This window comes from Adiantum capillus-veneris, chromosome 7, assembly GCF_014529385.1.
Source record: "Adiantum capillus-veneris isolate H3 chromosome 7, ASM1452938v2, whole genome shotgun sequence".
NCBI classification, from domain to species: domain Eukaryota; kingdom Viridiplantae; phylum Streptophyta; class Polypodiopsida; order Polypodiales; family Pteridaceae; genus Adiantum; species Adiantum capillus-veneris.
Genome location: NC_140937.1, coordinates 110,497,393 through 110,515,845, shown reverse-complemented (window position 1 = coordinate 110,515,845; position 18,453 = coordinate 110,497,393). Strand labels below are relative to the sequence as shown.

Genomic DNA, 18,453 nt, shown 5'->3' with positions numbered 1-18,453 from the left:
AGACGGGCTTGGGATCCTTAACCTAGCACCCACGCAGAGGCTCAATGTGTCAAGTTTGTGGTAGCCCTTGCTAAGTAAGGCCAAGCTTGGGCTATTATGCAGAATAAGTTCTTAATATAATCACACACCTGTTGGTGTGTTTTGCAAAAAAAAAAAAAAAAGGCTCTTGACAATCTTCTCATTAAAAAAGTGCATCTCTTGGACCTCTCTTGGAGTCATTTCAAGCTATGTGTGTACATGGGCAAGGCCAAGAAGTGGGTTACTTTTAGCAAGCACAAAACCACGACCTGTCTAATGCAATCACCTATGTGTGCATTTGCCAAGGAATGGGGATCTTGGGAAAATTGCATTATTTGCATTGCTTTGGTTTATTGTATACAAAGTATATTCGATTCAAACAAGCCCAAAAGAGTGGTTAATAAGACAGAATGTTTGGAGTGCACTGATGTAGGAAATTCCCAACAAGGGTACAACACTTGGAGTGCTTTCATTAAATGCAAAGTGAGGGTCTCTCTCACAATGCAATCACTTGTGCTTTCATCTTGAAAGCATGTGGCACTATGCAAGAAGTAGGGATGGGCAAACAAACTTCGAATGAGAAAGGGTTCTTGAAGAAAAGCCCAGTGATGTGTCTACCAAGTGTGATCTACTGGAAAAAGCATGAAAGTGAGATTTGTTCGTCGTGCTTCATGAGCATAATGTCTAGAATTGATAGTCATTCATAGTGAAACACTTTTTCTATGCATTCTCAAGGCTATGGAAAACTTAATGCTTTGTCATGCAGACGGGGTAAGGTGGGGAAAGACCTCGGCTATAGGGGTGCCTCTGGGGGAGGAGGCCCTGGTTGCCCGATATCTACCTAGTTGGAGTGCTTGCGACCCCTCTATTTTTGGATCTAAGGTTCCCTAGGGTCTGCTCGCCTTCATGCGAGGAAAGTTCTTGTAGTGCTGGTAGCACAGTGGTCTTTTGACTTTGAATGGAGTCTTTTGCAAGGGTTATGGCTTAGGCATGGGGATCAAGTAGCGATTGTGGAGTTTTGAGGGCTATTGTGTCTCGGGTTGTCCCTTGCGTGTTGGTGTGACTTGCTGCCTCAAAATGTAGGGCCTGTAAAATCATACAGAAGGGCTTCTTGGGGGGGCATTCTTCACCGACTACTAGATCGTGTGTCTCTTGGCCTAGATCATTCTATCTAGTGGTTCTCCTGCAGGTTATCGAAGGTGTTTGGTGTTGCATGGTGCTCGGATCTGTGCAACGTGCTTTTGGGAGGTAAGATGGGTTGGAGGGAGTGGGCTGCTCATGTGGCAAATGCTCGGCTCACTGGTGGAACCCTCTTACCTGCCTTGCTTGGAGATGGCGTCTTTCGATTGAAGGTGCAAGGCTCTACCTTGAAAGCCTGGTTCATATGGCATGATGTTATACTTTTGGACTCATTTGCATTTGGGTGATGGATGTTGTGCAGCTTTGGTCCCATTTGGTGATGGAGCTTCTCGTCGCCCCCCATATTCCAATAATATATTCTCTTCCCATCGAGGTTCAAGTGTTATCGGCTCTTTGGTGCACTGTGTCCTTGTCCTTGGCTTTGGCAGATGCTGGTTGTCACTTTACTGTTGGATTTTTCAGTAATCTAATGTGCACCTCTCCGATGTTTAGGTGAGGAGCTTGAACTTCTCTGCCCTCGCTTTAATTTCAACCTTTGTTGCTAATTATTTGAAGGATTGTTCATCAATGTGCTTTGATAGGCGACATGTCAGGTAGATAGATCTTTGGTCATGGGGTTGAAGATAGTAGAGTCCACTTCAAAGAACCCGGTCATGAACGCCTCCTCGAATGTTTGCATGTACTGGGAGGACTGAAACATGATGCAAGCATACAACCCCATGATTACATTGTGATTGGGAATCTTCATTTTCAAGTTCTAGCACGAACACTTGCCAAGGGTGTTCTGTTGCCTCTTATGTCTTCAAAAGTTGTGATGCAAATAATGAGCATCTGGGCAATCTTAACCAACATCTGACATGCCAAGTCTGGGATATCTGTTATGTGGCTGATGACCTCTTGTAAGGTATTCACCATGTATTTTTTTGAGGGTGGGAAGTTATTGGCCAACTTGGATAAGATAGGGTAATTCAATACTATCAATCTTTTGCTTTGCCATGTGTAGAGACTATCCTAAGATCTCCTTCTATTGATAGGATAGAAAGTAGGATTGATCCTGAGATGTTGAGGTGGATTCTAGTAGAATGTCTTATCATGTGGTCGCTTTTCAAACCTCTTTGTTCGCCAAAGGGGTTGATTCTCTAGGATGGTCATTACCTAGTTCCTTGTCATTAGTACATCTTTGTAGTCCCCCTTGTGATTTGGTTTCAGTGTGGGTGGTAGCTTCTTTTTCCACAGGAGAGCTTCTTGCTTCATCAGGGGAAGAGCAATCATTTTGTGGCCATAAGTCTTTACCACCTCATCTGGCGTGATCATCAAGAGGGCCATGGATTCCAGAATCTTGAGCTCAAATTGCATATTCTCTCTATGTGATGGGTCTTGCACTTTTAAAACCTATCTCCTTAATTCATCTCAGGCATCTCTCGTGTCTTTAGTGGCTTCAAAATCATGGAGATTGCCCTCAGTAGAAGTGCTTGATAGCTCTATTGGGGTTAGGTCTACCTTGTTTTGCTCTCTTTTTGTTGTAGGTGGTGGGTGAGCAGGTACTACTACCTGGGCTTGGATAGCACTAATAGCCAGTCTTTCTTTTGTAGTGCCAAGGCATGTGATGCTTGCTTAGTAGCTAGCTCTACTTGTGCTTTTGCCCATTGCTCCTTGAGTTACCTGATTTCTTCATCTTTTTGAGCTTGAATGGCCATGTGCCTTGCTGTCAATACTTGTCCATCATATTTCTCTTGAGCTAGTTCCTCTTTAAGTGCTTTCAATTCTTTTGATGCCGCTATGGGTGCTGAGGATGTCAAAGTGGGGGTTAATGCACCTTGCATTGATAGAAGTTGTGTGAGTGTGTTCTTGACCACACCATATCACTCCCCAAGATTCACACTTTTTTGTTGCTCCGCTTCAAGATTTTCTTCAAGTTCTTGCCTCTCTACTTGCATTTGGTTGTTTGGTTATGTGTGCTCTTGCAAGGTTAGGTAGAGAGTAGCTGTTTCTTTCTTTTCCTCTTTGAGAGCATCCTTGAGCTATACATGACTATCCTGGAGCTCTTCCACTTGTTGTTGAAGCTGTTGATTTTGCTCTTTGAGTGAGACTGCCTCTGCTTGGGCTGCCTTTAAATCAAGCTCTCATAGATTAGTGAAGGCTCTTTGACATTTGTTGCAGTTTAATGTGCTCCAGATGCTCGTCAATGTCAAAATCTTGAGATAATCTTGCCCCAGCTTCTATGATAGCTCTGGAGCATGGAGACCCATCTCCTTCATGTCTTGCTTTTGATTAACAGGGGAAACCCGCTCCATCCTTTCAAGATCCTTCCCTTGGGTGTCTTCTTGCCGTGATGCAAAATCTTGTTGTACTGTGGGAATCTGTTGTTGTGTGGCTTCTCTTGTTGTGTCCTCTTTTTCTTTTTTTGCATCATTGGGCTGTCCCCAACGTGATTGCTTAGACTTTGTGTCTTTCTTGTTTGATTTTCATACTTGGTAGTTTGATCAGGAGGTGCAGCGCTCGACTTGGGAGAGAGGGTGGGATAGTTTTGTTTCCTCTCTTGGTAGCTCTTTGTCGTTCTTTTCCTTGATCTTTTAGGAGTCATACAAGGATTCAAGATCATCAATTTTCTGCTTCTTGGACGCCTCTTGAGCTATGTGTTGTGCTTCGCGTTTGAGTTCCTTATGGATACGTTGCCGCATGATGCTGGCAAGCTCTGATTGATATATAATTGTCCTCCTCTTATATCGGTTTATTTTTCTAATCTTTTTTCTTTTCTTTGTTCAAGCGGCTTGTCCAAATCTATTTCCTCTTCATCATTTGCATCCCCTCACTCTGTGTCTACTTTTTGCTTTTCTTCAGCCAACTTTTGTCGTCTCTCTTCTCTCAATCTTTGTGCTTCTTTCATTGACCTGCGAGTCTGAGAGATTGGAATATGATCCCTTTGCTTTGGTGTTTTCTGCTTGATTCGCACTAGTGGTGTAATCTCTCTTCTCTCAATCTTTGTGCTTCTTCCATTGACCTCCGAGTCTGAGAGATTGGAGTCTGACCCTTTGCTTTGGTGTTTTCTGCTTAATTCGCACTAGTGGTGTAATCTACCCAACATATTTCAATAAAAACTATTTCATTTACTTGACAAAAATGTTTAAGGTTTGTATTTTGTTAAGTCATAGAGAATTTTATTGAAAAAATTGGATCAAAAATCAGACTCTGGAACTATTAATTATGGTCCTTATTCACTTGAAAATAATAGGTTGATATGGGATACTTAAACTTCAATATTATATCTAAAGATAAGAGTTGACCCTTAAGACATGAGAAGTAATTTTACAAAAGAGAGTAATTTAAAGAAAGGAAGAGTATTTTTAGGAAAGAAGTAATTTTACAAAAGAGAGTAATTTAAGGAAAGGAAGAGTATTTTTAGAAAAGTAAGAGAAGTAAGTCAACCGCAAATATGTACAAACTTATCTTCCTTCTTTTTGCTATTCTTAGCTCTTTTTCGGGGCCTTGAGAGACTATACAAATATCCATCTCCCCTCACTTTCAAGTCACACAAATAGAAGTTCTCAGAAGCAAAATCTCTATTGCCTTGATGTCGGAGGTATCTTCTCTCCTTCAACCTCTCTGTCTCAACCCATATCCATCTCCAACTCCATCTCTACTATCATCCTGTTGTATCTCGGAGTGTTGAGTTCTCTTTGTCTCTCTCTCTTTCCATCATCTTGGCAAGAAAGCCATAACTCTGCTTTTCATGGCGTAGCTTTTCCTCTTCTCTACATTGACATGATGGCACCAAAGCGAGTGACTCAAAGCTCCAAGGAAGCTCTTGTCATTCCACCTCCAAGGAAGGTATCATGTACTCCAATCGTAGCTCAAGTGGATGTATCAGCTGTGAAAGAATTTGAAGCCATCCAACCTCCAACACGAGAGGTAATCAAACATGTTGTTAATCCGGTAAGATACATTTATAATTGTGCATTTCTATTCATGTTGACTTGGGAAGCCAAGCATAGGGATTCCCTTAAACCGTTCAAGAAACGTGATTCCATCACAAGAAACAAGCATACAATTTTATAGAATATTGAAAGAATTGTTTCATATATTTTCATTGTATGACAAATTGTTATTGCTTGATAAATTTTTATTGTTTGATAAGTTCTTATTGTTTGATATAAAGAGTTGGTTGATCGTGTTTGAAGAATCATTTAAGAAGAAGATTTATTGAAAGAATGTCTTTTATTCCTTGCGGGTAGTAAGATGCCTTGAAGTTAGCAAGATGATTTTGCAGTTAGCGGAGATTAAACTGAGGTTATCGGCTCTCTTTTTATGTCTTGCAGGTAGTGAGATACCTAGCGATTAGCAAGATTCCTTGCAGTTAGCGAGATGGAAAGGTTGCACAATTTGCAATTAGCAAATAAATAAATCCTTTGCAAAGGCTTTGTTGGTTAGATAGAGAAAGTCCACGATAGCGGCAACTCTTTAAAAAAATTGCATAATTCTTTCTTTTGTTAAAATATAGGACTGTTTTTATTAGGTCTTGTTTGAATTGCCCGAGGAGACAATCTGAAGAATATATCTATTTGTAGACAGTCTATATTGACCCTTCTATGACCTCTTGTTGTTGGTGCAATGTCCAAAGTTCTTTCGGGAATATGGTAGTCTTTGCTTTAGTGCCATAAGCTACCTTGGATCTCCCAATAAAGATATTTTGGTTAGCTCTTCCTCAGGGATGTGGGTTTTCTTGTTTGAAGATATTTCCACCACGTGGTAAGGGGAAGCTTTCGATTCCTTTCTCGAACGTCTGCAAGGAATTCTATCATAAAAAAATCATGTCATTAGCTTTAGAAGTTGGCCATAAAGGTTGTCAAGAAAGTTGAAAAATGCAAGCTTGACCATAAAATGAAAACTGAGCATAATTTTGATCAAAACAATTCCAAACCACCAGTGCATCTAGGACAAACCCAGACACTAGGTCATGTGGTTAAAAGTCAATTTTGGCTCAAGGGGTCATGGATCACGATCCATGTTTGGCACACATTTTGAACTTTCAATAATATCATCTAGTAAAGCATGCTTTGGGTATGCTATGGTTCACTTCCCTTTGAATTTGGATCATTGGTTGGAAATTTATACCATTTTTTTGGAAATTTTCTCATACTTAAAGAATTCTGGCATTTTGGCAAGGGCTTTGAAATTTAAATGACTTGAATCTCTATGGTAAGGTCATCTTTGGCATTTAGGACCTGAGTGTATGATTTTTGATTGGAAAACTTGTAGGGGGTCATGGATCGCGATCCATGTTCAACAACCACTTGGGGTGAAACTTGGGATACCTATTCCTATAGCATATTCTAACACATTGGTGGTGAAATCATTTTCAAATTTGGACAAGTTTCTCTCAAGTTTTCCCAGTTTCATAAGTTTTGGCATAATTTGGTTCGACTTTGATATATTTGGTTTTGGTTGGCAATTTTGATCCTTGATGGTGATCGCTCTATTTGATGTTTAGCTCTTTTGATGATTTGGGATTGGAGAAGTATCCAATTCCCAATTGTCTATTGAATTCCATCCCAATTTGAGCACGTTTGGACCCTCCAAACCCTTTGGAAAGTTTGTTTCATTTCTCAAGCACTTTTTGCCTCCATTCACATACTTTAAACTTACCAACACTCTTTGGCATCAAAACATTGTCCAAGAGCATAACTTTTGCCATAGACACTGTAAAACTCCTAAACTTAACAACCAAAGCACTTGACATATCCTGATCATGTATGACACATATCACATTTTTCAACTTGTACATATACCTTGTACTTAATTCGACAAAATCTAGTTGTGGGGGTCATGAATCGCGATCCATGTTTAGACACCATTTTGGACCAAACTTTGGGGTTAGCTTCTAGGTATGTTCCCTAGGCTAATGGTACACTTTTTTGTAAAATTGGGGTAATTTTTACAAATGTGGTTCAAAATGACCATTTGGTGACTGAAATTCTGATTTCACTTGGTTTTTTGGTGGTTTTGATATCCATTTATCCCCAAATTTGTAGGGCACATTTCCCAAGACATGGACAAATTGTTTGCATTGAAGTTTCCCTATTCTTACATGTTGGGTCCATGTATCACGATCCATGCCCATCAACATTTCAAATCTGTGATTACTGCAGTGTTTAAATGCTTTCAATAGCAGTCTTTGGCACCACTTACCTTTGGAAACTGGGGTGGGGGGTCATGATCTATGTTCCACACCATCTGGCAACTTAACTTACATGGAAAAATTCTATAGTGAGAATGGAGCATTCCTATGTTCTCATAGTTGAATTTTGGCTTGGTTTGCCCACCCCAAAGTGCTCTTACAAATTCCACAGATCTTGATTTTGTTTTTTGTGCACTTGTTTGGTGATTTTGACAATTTTCAGGTGTTCTAGAGCTGAAGAGGTTCATAAATGTCCAATTTGGTGAAATATCGGTATCTTGGGTGACTGTATCAAGTGAAACTTCTGCGGGAAACTCTAGGTCATCAAAAACTCTCTAGCTCTCTCCCCCCTGACTGACTAAATGCAAATGTGAACTAACCTGTCCCACTTTGACTATATGTGCTCGTATTACCCCAAGTGCATTGTGCATACTTAATTTTTTTAAACCAAAAGTTATTATTAATTGGTCAAAAAATTTGCCATAATTATTTTTTACACTCATACGTACTTTTACTCTAGGTGTCAATATGGCTCAATACTATGCTTGATAAGATAGAAATTCCACTAGAAGGTCAATAAAAAAGCAAAAATTTAAGCATCAAAACATATTGTATACATTGTACACATACTCTCTTATCATCTTGCAGCCTAATGTCTTGCAATATGCTGCTCCAGCTACGGTTAGTCCCCTATTCCCATTCTAAGTTGTCCTAGATGAAGGTTTGTGCGATGTGTATGGGCGCAAAGAACGTGTCTATGCAAGGCCATGAAATGTGGCCCTATCATGCTGATGGAAAAGATCCATTGGGTAACATTGCTTTGCAACATGTGGATATTGAACCAATTGGCCAATGGTGTTCGCTGACGAGGTTTCATCTATGTTGTGTTTGCCAAACAAAAGTTGTTAAAGACAAAATTCCCGCTCTTTGATGGTTGGTTTGATGAGTACCATGGGTTAGTTGTTATTGGTGCTTTGCTGTGTTATAGTTACGCACTTTAAGGTTTGTTTGGGAGACTTGGAAGATGGTTGAGAGTGTAAATGTTTCAATCTCCATTGCCATGCTGGTGGTTGGATTGGCATTGACTTGTTCGATTGAACCTTGGGATTCGATTTGTATGTAATGAAGCTCGATGAAGCATGGAGGTGTTGTTTGAAGTTTTTCCACCATTGTGGCTGATGATTAGATCTTTTGGCAATTTGAAAGCTAAATTCTATTGAGTTGAAGGATTGATGGGAAAGTAGGGTTTTGGGTACCTAGATCTATTGTGGCTTTGCTGCCATGATTGACTTTTTGACCCAAATGTGCTTAATCATTTTTCCATGAGCGCTTGTGGGATTATTTCTTTTGAAGATCCGGTTGTGGTTCTCCCATTGTCAATTCTTCAGACTGAGGTTTTACATTCCAAATATGGTTTGTTTGTGCCAAGGGTGTAACATAAGTCATACCATTGAGATTGTACTTCAAAGTGTTGTCCTGCCACTCAAGAACAGCTTTGTAAGTGTGCATCCATGAAACTCCCAAGATGATTTTCTCATTAAGTTTTGTATCAACCATAATCTAAAACTAATGTGGGTAGTGGCTGCCATCAATGTTAATTGAGACATTTGCCTAGTCCAAACTAACCATTATTCCTTTGTGGGATGCCTTTAGCTCAATATGGGTTGGTGCAATCATGGAGTTCAATAGTTTGAGGTAGGTCAAATACCACATAGGATTGACACATACCACAATATCAATAAGTGCTCCTTTCTTGTGCCTTTGGCTAGTTGATTTTACCATTAAGCCAACTTTGCTCGATCCGGATTGCTGCAAATAGGAGGAGAAGGTGCTGCAATCAGATGTTTTCCCTTGCGCTTCAAAATCTGCAATCGAGATTCCTCCTGTGCTTGTTCTTTAATTGCTTGAGCCTTTTGCTTCTACTCCCTTTGCTTCAAGTGTCTTCTCCAACATTTTTGCAGTGAGAGGCTGATGATACTTCTTCAATTTGCATCCATTAATCCAATTAGACATGACCTATCCTCCAATGTTGCAAGTTGGACTGCACCACTTGGTGATATGTCATTGATCACAAATGGGCCGTACCCCGCTTTTCAAATTTTCTTGGAGTGTTGTTTTAAGGTGTAGACTAAGACATAGTCACCCTTTTGAAACTCCTTGTTTATCACATATAGGTTATGAAATTCTTTCATCTATCTTTTTTGTGCATAGATGGAAAAACCGATTTAAGATTAGTTGGTCCAGTTTGTGAGATAACTCATGTCCCGCCCATCCTAATTCTTGTGCAATGCATAGTGTAGGAATCAAGAATTCCACAGGCAATATGGCATTTATCCCAAACACCAAATTGAAAGACGTTGTGTTATGTGGTGTTTTGTATGCTACTCAATATGCCCATGAAGCTGAGTGTAGTTGATCCCAATATGTTCTTGATTTGCTGACAAATTTTGTGAGCATCATGCTTGAGGGTGGTAGGGTGCTGATTTCAAATGTAGCACCATGAACTCTTGCAACAGATACTCAATCATCTCATTGAGGAAATGAGTCCCACGATCACTCAATATCTCAATCAAAAGCCCATATCTCATGTGAAGATGTTCTCATACAAGAAATGCATTGTTGTTCTGGCAACGTTTTTTTGTGTTTCCTTTGCTTCTATCCATTTGGTCAAATAATCTTTGGCCACTATTATGTATTTGGCATGCGTTCAATCTGATGGTGAGGAGATACGTCCAACAAAGACTTTTTTCCATTTGACAAAAACCTTGCTCCCATCATTGGTCACAACGGCATCTCATCACGTCGCATAGGTACTTTTGTTCATTGGCAAGCATAGCATTGTTTGACATAGTGTTATGCATCCATGAATAGAGTAGGCTCTCTTGCGATTTTGTCGGCCAAAAAGTGACCCCCTGCCAGTTCGGCATGTACTTTCTCAAGCATCAATAATTACTCATGCTTAGCGGTAGAGGTTCTCAATTTTTCATCTCTCCCTCTTTGATATAGGTTATTTTCAGTGATAACATAGTTCTTCGCTTCTCGTTGGATTGAGTGTAGCTTGGTTTTTCTCATGTTTGTTGGAAAAACTCCTTGTTCATTATAATCCAGAATGTACTTTCTCCACTTGGGTGCTTCTGCTATCTATATAAGCAGGGAAATGATGGAGTACTTAGTCTATGCATAGTGCCATTCGAGAGAGAATTGTAATTGAGACAAGCTCAAATGATGGGATTCAAAGTGCAAAAACACAAATATACCAAAGGTTGATGAGACTTGAGGTTTATTGGCCTTATATGCAAAAAATCATCCATGACTATGTTAGTGCATGTGATATTTGTGCAATCTAGAAGTCACAGTAGATAGTTGTTCAATTGACTTCTAGATTGCACAGATATCACATGCACCAACATAGTCATGGATGATTTTATTCATATGAAGCCAACAAACCTCAAGTCTCATCAACCTGTGGTATGTTTGTGTTTTTGCATTGTGAAATCCCATCGTTTGTATGTGAGCTTGTCTCAACTACAATTCTCTCTCGAATGGCTCTATGAATAGAATAAGTACTCCATCGTTTCCTTGCTTATATAGCCTTTTGGCTATCAGCACTAATGAGCGAGATTTCTCAATGATCGATGGCTATTGTTCAATCTGCAGAGAACCAATGGTGAGAAATGGTATCACATGTTTGCTCCACCTCCGTACCATCTGGATGTTGAAAAGATACCAATCAAAGGTTTGTTCATTAAATACAATAGTTCCTGATTATCTACAAAGAATGTGAATTTCTTTGCGAGAAGGTAATGTGTAAATTTGTGCATGAATAGATCATTCCTAGGCCTTCCCTTTCTGTGGTCATGTAATTTTGCTCATCATTATTGAGTTGTCTATTGGAGTAACAGATTGGAAAATGCATATTGCTCTCTCCAGGTTGATCTAGGATGCATCCAATAGCATAGGCCAACAATCTATATGAACGTGGAAGATCTTGTTCCAATTAGGAGCTTTCAAAATTTGAGCAAAAACAAGTCTTTGCTTTAATTGCTGAAACGCTTTCTCACATTCCTCATTCCACTCAAATTTTGTGATGAGAGCATAGAGAGGTTTTGCAACAATCGCATACAGGTAAATAAATCTTTGATAATAGTTGCAATGGCCTATAAAGACTTGTACCTCTCTAACTTTGATATGTCTTGGAAGAGCAACAATCACTTAAATCTTCTCAAGATCTGTAGAAATGCCATTTTTAAGTACAATATATCCTTGTCTTATCATGAAAACACACTTTTTAGGATTTAAGCAGATACAATAGCATCTCCACTTCTAAAAGATGTTTTTCAAGTGTTCTACATGTTCGTCACTTTGGAGAAAATGCACACACAAGTCATCCATATAGATTTAGAAGAATTGTCTTAATTATTCCTATGTGTGACTCATCAACCATTAGAATGTGGTAGGTGCATTTGTTAGGCCAAAAGGCATCACCCGATAAGAAAATATGCCCCATTTTGTTGCAAAGGTTGTTTTGTGTTGATCCTCTAGCGTGATAATGAGTTGGTTATAGCCCAATAATCCATCAAGAAAGTTGTAGGTTTCCTTGCCTGTGACTCTCTCAATCACACGATCCTAGTGGGTAAGGGATAGTTATCTCTGATTGTGGCAGCATTGACCTGCTTAAGATTTACACACATTCACAATTTACCATTCTTTTTGGACACTACCATGATGTCAACACCCATTTCATGTGCTCTATCTCATAGATAAAATCCACCTCCTTAAGCTTGTCTATCTCTTCTTTGATTTTCTTCACAAATGTTTCCTTATAGACAATAGAAGTTGTTTGTGCGGCTTAGCATTGCTCTTAAGGGGTATCATATGTTGGCATATGATCGGATCTACTCCCTTAAGATCCTTGTGCAACCAAGCAAACACATCCCTATATTTTTGGAGAGTAGCTATCAAAAGATGTTCTTCTTCTTTGGTGGGATTTGTGGCTACATAAACCAGCCTCTATTCTTCCCCTAATTCAGTAAGATCAATCCTCTTTGCATTTTCAAGCCCATCATACGATGTTTCTGGTTCTTTAGGTTCTTGCATTGGTTGCTCCACCACAATACGTCGGTCCTGAATGGTGTACTTATTGTAATGAGAGGGTGCATCAAACTTTTCAGTGTTAGAATCCCCCCCACTCTTCATTTCCATTGTTTAAACCTCTTTCAATGTTCGTTTCAACTTTTGATATCCACTTTTTTGTTCAGTTTTAGACATCTTTGTTGGTGTTTTGGCCGCATCCTTTGTTTTTTTTTGCTCAGCTTCTTTGGATTTGGTCAAAAAGTTGTCTATGTCAAAGGTTTTTGGTTATTTTATCTCGGACATGGTCCTTCACTCCCATGAGCATAAGATATTGCATTTTGGTCATCAACTTTGGCATTGGTTTTTTGAATTTGTTTCATTGTTTTTTTGTGCGTCTCATTTGATATCTCTTTTGTCTCCTCATGTTTTGGTTAGGAAACTCATAAAATATCAGCTCATCCGATTTTGGTGTATTTTTTATGTTTGAGCCACTTATGAGCTCATTTTTAGCATCATTCCCAAGTTCATTGCTTCTTGAATCATGGAATTCATCCATATCATCATTACTTATATCTCAAACAAAAACCTCATCCACTATTTGTTTGCAATCTATTGTCTCATTGGTCTCTATTGTTTCCATTACCACTTCTGGTGTTAAGATAACATTTACCATCTGGACAGGCATTATATCATAATTGTCCTTATCGCAAAAGATCGTGGTCATCACCACATTCACACAAACATCTAGAGTTGTCAGTACTTTCTCCCATCCAAAGGGTGCGAACAACTCCTCTAGAAACGGCTCCTTCACATAATAGTTATCTTCCACAGAGCACTCTTTTTCAATCCTCCTTTTTTAGGCTTCCACACTTCGACGCTCCACACATCCAAATATACGCATATGCAGTCAATAACACTCTTGGATCATTGAGTACCTGATGATGCCATGGAGAATAAAAACACAACCTAAACACAAACACTTATGATTAATCTAAGCACATATATGTTCTTAGCTACATAAAGAGAAAGATTAGAAGGTACACAAAGACAGTTAATGCCACTACTGATATGCTATTCCACCTACAAGTTGGCTAAATGGGAAAGATGATGTATAGAAGTAGGTCCACTCTGGAGAGCTTAATGGAGAAGGAGCTTGAAACTTGTTGGGGAAAGAAAGAGGAAGATCTAGCAAAAGGATATGTTGCAGATCTTCAGCTTGAGGTAGAGGTGTGTAGTGAAGTTCATAGAGCAATGGAGCAAGAGGTAAGATTGAGGAGAATGCAGCAAGCTTGAGGAGGAAAAGGAGGTTCAAACTTCTGATGGAGAGCTTTTTGGGAGGGAAAAGTGACATTGAGGAAAGAGATGCAACTTGCAAGGTGGAGTGAAGTTCTAGAAGATAGATAGATAGATAGATAGATAGAGAGAGAGAGAGAGAGAGAGAGAGAGAGAGAGAGAGAGAGAGAGAGGGAATGATCATCATGTTTTTGGAGGGGCCCCCTTTTAGAAGAGAGGGGGGAGAAATTGGCAGCCACTAGAGAGAGAAAGGATCAGGTTTTACCCCAATTTTTTTGAGAAAAGTTCAATTTTTTGAATTTATAAGATAATTTCTCTTTATATTTTAAAAAAGAGTATACGTTGGACCACTTACATTTAGGCCCTGCCATATCCACCATTTCAGTCCACATAATATCCACCAATTTGCCCCTTCCATGATCTCATTTTTAATCCCATGGAAAATAAAGAGGCCCATGTAGACCCCATTCCCTTCCTAATGGACTCACACTTATTGTTTGTGGCTTATAGTTGGTCTATGTGTGCTAGATGTGACATAGTATTGATGAAGCAATCCTCCAAAGTACGTATATCTCTCTAGCTCCTTGCACTCTATAGCAAAGTACCTCCATCCATACTTATCAAGCATTATCACTTGAGTGTCTCTGCCCTCCTTGAATGTGAGAACATACAAGCATATCTGCTCTGATAACTCTCCAATGTTGGGCTCATCACATGTATAGTAGAGCATTTTCTCCCTATTTTCAGACTTATAAAACCCCACATGTGTATTGTTGGTGTTGACTTGAGTGGCCATATTCATTTGCCTAAGCTTCGCATTAGGGATGTCCAACTTGGGTGGAGGTTTGACATCAACCTTATCCTTGGTGCCTGTTTATCCCGATTTGTCCACAATATAGGGAATTTTCACAATTAAGTATGTGGTTACCCCATTATCAAAGTATTGATTGTTGCCACTATAGTCCATAGGAACTATGTCCTTGAACTCACTCGGTCTCTCGATCCACCTACCTTTGTGTCAGAATTTTCTGTAATTTGGTACATAGCTTGCCCTTGGTTACTAATCTCAAGAATATGTTTTTTGTCTGATTTGGATCAGTTTTTTCTCCCAAAAGTAAAACCCTAGGTCTACTTGGTGGTTTTTGGTCTTGAGTTGATTTTGCCCACTTTTTGAACTTTTTTGGCTACCTTGCATTTGGACGTTTTATTTGTAATGTTGTTTGCTACAAGTTGGAATGGTCTTTGTCCAGAAAATAAAAAAGTACATGCATTGCAAACCATGTTCCATCAGATGTAGAGCCCAAATTTGGCATATTGGCTAGTTGCAGTGCCAAGGCTTTCCTCCTTCAAAACACCAACGCTTCCACAAGATCTTCAAAAAGAAAGCTGGGCCCTATGGTAAAGTTGCACCCCCCCCCCCCCCCCCCCCCCAAAATAAAAAAAAAACAAAAAAAGGAACACTAGCACTTCCAACTCTTCAACAAGAAATACGAAATGGTCTGTGTGCTCAAGGGATGGCCAATAAACTGAATAGCTCCCTATTTGCTACGAGTATTTCAAGAAGCTATTTAAGAGAGGATCTCTTCCTCTTAAGGTCAACTCTGATGTCATTAAGCTCATCCATACGAAAGTTAGTAAGGAGGATCTAGGCAATTGGAGACTTATAACTTGTCTAACTTCCGTTTACAAAATTTATTCTCTTACCTTAGCTAGAAAACTCAATCCTGAGATGCAAAAATTTATTCTAAAAGAACATAAGGGATTCATCAACGAGAGATTTATACTTGATGCAATCATCTCTTTATGGGAAGGTATAGAGCATTCTCTTGAGTTAGGTCAAAATTTCTTCTTTTTCAAGGTAGACTTTGACAAGGCTTATGATAGGATATAATGGGAATTTATCTGGCAATCCCTTCATGACATGGGCATGGGGAAAAGATTTCTTCTTTTTCAAGATAGACTTTGACAAAGGTTTATGATATGATAAAATGGGAAACCCATCATGACATGGTCCTAAGGAAAACATTCATCAACTTTGTTCACATTTTGTTTGGTAATGCTGCAACAAAAATTGCTATTAATGGAGAGCTTTTAAATGCTATTATCCTTCAAAGATCTATTAGACATGGATGCCCTTTAGCTCCTCTGCTCTTTGTCGTTGCCTCAGATGCATTAGGCTGGTTCATGAAGGAATACATGCATTTAGGGAAGATTAAAGGACTAAAATTCCTGATGTTGATGAGGACATGGGCTTACAGCAGTTTGGAGATGACATTAATGCAATCATGGGTGTAGACAATGCAACAACAAATGCTTTTGTGAACTGATTACATCTTTCATGAACCAAAGTAAAATAGGTTTTAAGTCTTCTAATGGTGCTATTTCAGATAGTGTTGTCCAAGCAGGTTGTCATATTATACAAGATGGTTATATATTTCCTTTCTTGGGTATTCCTATAGGTTTTCAGATGAGTCTAGAACGAAGCTGGAATTGGGTAATTGATAAATTCAAAAGAAGGTTTATAGTTGGATGAGTATGAAACCTACTCTAGCAGCCAGATCTTTTGTCCTTAATCATTACTTACTTCCATCACTAATCTACTTCTTGTCTTGTTGGATGCCTTTCAAATACTAGGCTAATCAAGCTGTACAATTTCCAAGGAGGTTCTTAATCATTACTTACTTCCATCACTAATCTACTTCTTGTCTTGTTGGATGCCTTTCAAATACTAGGCTAATCAAGCTGTACAATTTCCAAGGAGGTTCTTGTAGGGAGGAAATGAGATTGGGACAAGGATACCAAAAGTGGCTTGGGCTATATGTTGTAAGCACAAATCTAGAGGTGGGATAGATATCCTCAATATAGGACGCTTATCTACCAAGCTCTAGTTGCAAAACTGTCCAATCAGTGATATCTCCCTGAAACTGAAAACTTTTGACTTCTGCTCCTTGAAAAACTTCCCTTATTTTATCAAGCATGAAGATATAAAACCAATGAGATATATGAATATCAACATCATCTCCTTCATCAACAACATCACATAGAAATGTAGAACAATCTCCAAGAAAATCCACTTCACCATCATCAAGAACTTCCAAAAGACTTGCATAATCATCGGTCAAAATCATCTCCTTAGCATCAACAAAACCATTGACATCAGAAACTTGGTATAAATCATCAAGAATATCATTAGTAAATTGAACTTCACTGGAAAAAGACGGACTTCCAATATCCATGACTGAATTTGTAAAAGCACCAACATCATAAAGATCATTGATAACAACATCATCATTCAAGAAACCTTCTGTAACATCAAGATTTGAAGAAAACTCCACATTCTTGATTTGAGTAAGTTGAAGCTTCAAGTCCTCAATTTGATTATCCTTGTTCAAAACAACTTGCTTAAGAGCATCATGAACTTCATAACAATAAGAAATATGCAAGTCGGCTTCAGTTTGAACCTGAGAAATCTCCACCATCAATGATGCCTTTTCTTCTTGAAGTTGACTGATTTTGGAAAGCGCTTCATTTGCCGCAACCATACTTGAATGCCTCTCATTATCTAGCTCTAATGAGAGATTATTGATCATCTTCGCTTGAGAAAGAAAAAGACTTTGAAATTCAGCAAGTTCAGGTACATAACTTCTTTGCAAATCAAGAATCTGCGGATCAGGGACCTGAATTCTGAAACTCTGCAAATCAAGAACCTTTGGTATCAAAACTGGTAATTCAGGGATCTGAAATTGAAGATCCTTGTCTTCACAACCTGAATAATTCATATCCACTCTCGGAAATTGGCTTTCACTCTTCAAAACTCCAAAAAACTCTTCTCCATCAACACAAACACCTTCCAAATTGTCAGCTGTTGAATACTCCTCATCAAGATTCATAAAAAACTGATTCATCACATCATCCTCATCAGTAGCACACATTATGTCTTTATGTATCTTCAGCTCTTCCATTGCATTACTCTGAAATCTGATGTCTCCCTGAATTTCAACATCTTCAAGATTGATGTCAAATGTTGGTATATGGGTTTGTATGGGATATTGGTGTTTTCTCTCACTCACTCCCAATTGTATTCCCTTCTTCTCAATCAGTAATTCTTCTTTTGGGAAACTTTCCTTCTCTTCCTGCAAAGAGGTGAGTCTCTTCGATGTGAGGTTTGGGGATAGCTGGCAATTCTCTTGGCTCCTTTGGCTCATGAGTTGCTCCTGGCTTCCTCCTTCTTCCTTCATCATCTTTTGGACTATATCTCCCTTGCATTGAACAAACTCTCCTTCCTGAATCAACTTCTTCTCTTCAGAACTCTGAGTATCTATAGCTTTCATCCCATATTCAGAAACATCAAAATCAGGTTGAAAAACTTCAGGTACTGAAAAATCAGTTCAGGCTTTGAAACTTCAGGTTTTGAAACAACAGGTGCCTGAAAAACTGTTGGTACTTCAACATTGTGCAAACCCTTGAGTCTATCTGGAGTGTGGTTTTGGGATGCTAAGTGCTCCTTTTGGCTTCTTTGGCTCTTAGGATGCTCCTTTTCTTCTGCCCTTTCCAACATCACCTTCTTGACTTCTTCAGGTTGGCTTTGTGCTTGAGCTTCTTTCATTGATTTGAGACTTACAACAAGTGCATTTGGAGAAGTTAAACATGATTGCACCTGATTGTTCCCAACCAAGGGGAACATTGGTGTTGTAACTCCCCACTCATCATCACTTTCGTCTTCCTCCTGAAACTGATCTTCATACTTCTCTGTC

At 39.1% G+C, this 18,453-nt stretch overlaps 1 protein-coding gene across 5 annotated transcripts; it reads left to right on the top strand.

The window, feature by feature from the left end:
- Positions 1-655: 655 nt before the first annotated feature.
- Positions 656-11,374, top strand: LOC147454419 (uncharacterized). Of its 5 annotated transcripts, XM_086516384.1 has the most exons (4): positions 659-1,370; positions 1,460-1,650; positions 10,991-11,069; positions 11,264-11,374. In XM_086516384.1, exons 1-4 carry the CDS (start codon positions 1,272-1,274, stop codon positions 11,285-11,287), a joined length of 393 nt encoding a protein of 130 aa, XP_086372510.1. In that variant the 5' UTR covers positions 659-1,271; the 3' UTR covers positions 11,288-11,374. The 5 variants fall into 5 exon arrangements, with proteins under 5 accessions (XP_086372508.1, XP_086372509.1, XP_086372510.1 ...); XM_086516382.1 differs by having other exon boundaries at positions 656-1,370; positions 10,991-11,374; XM_086516383.1 differs by lacking the exons at positions 10,991-11,069; positions 11,264-11,374 and adding an exon at positions 7,188-7,519 and having other exon boundaries at positions 656-1,370.
- Positions 11,375-18,453: the final 7,079 nt, after the last annotated feature.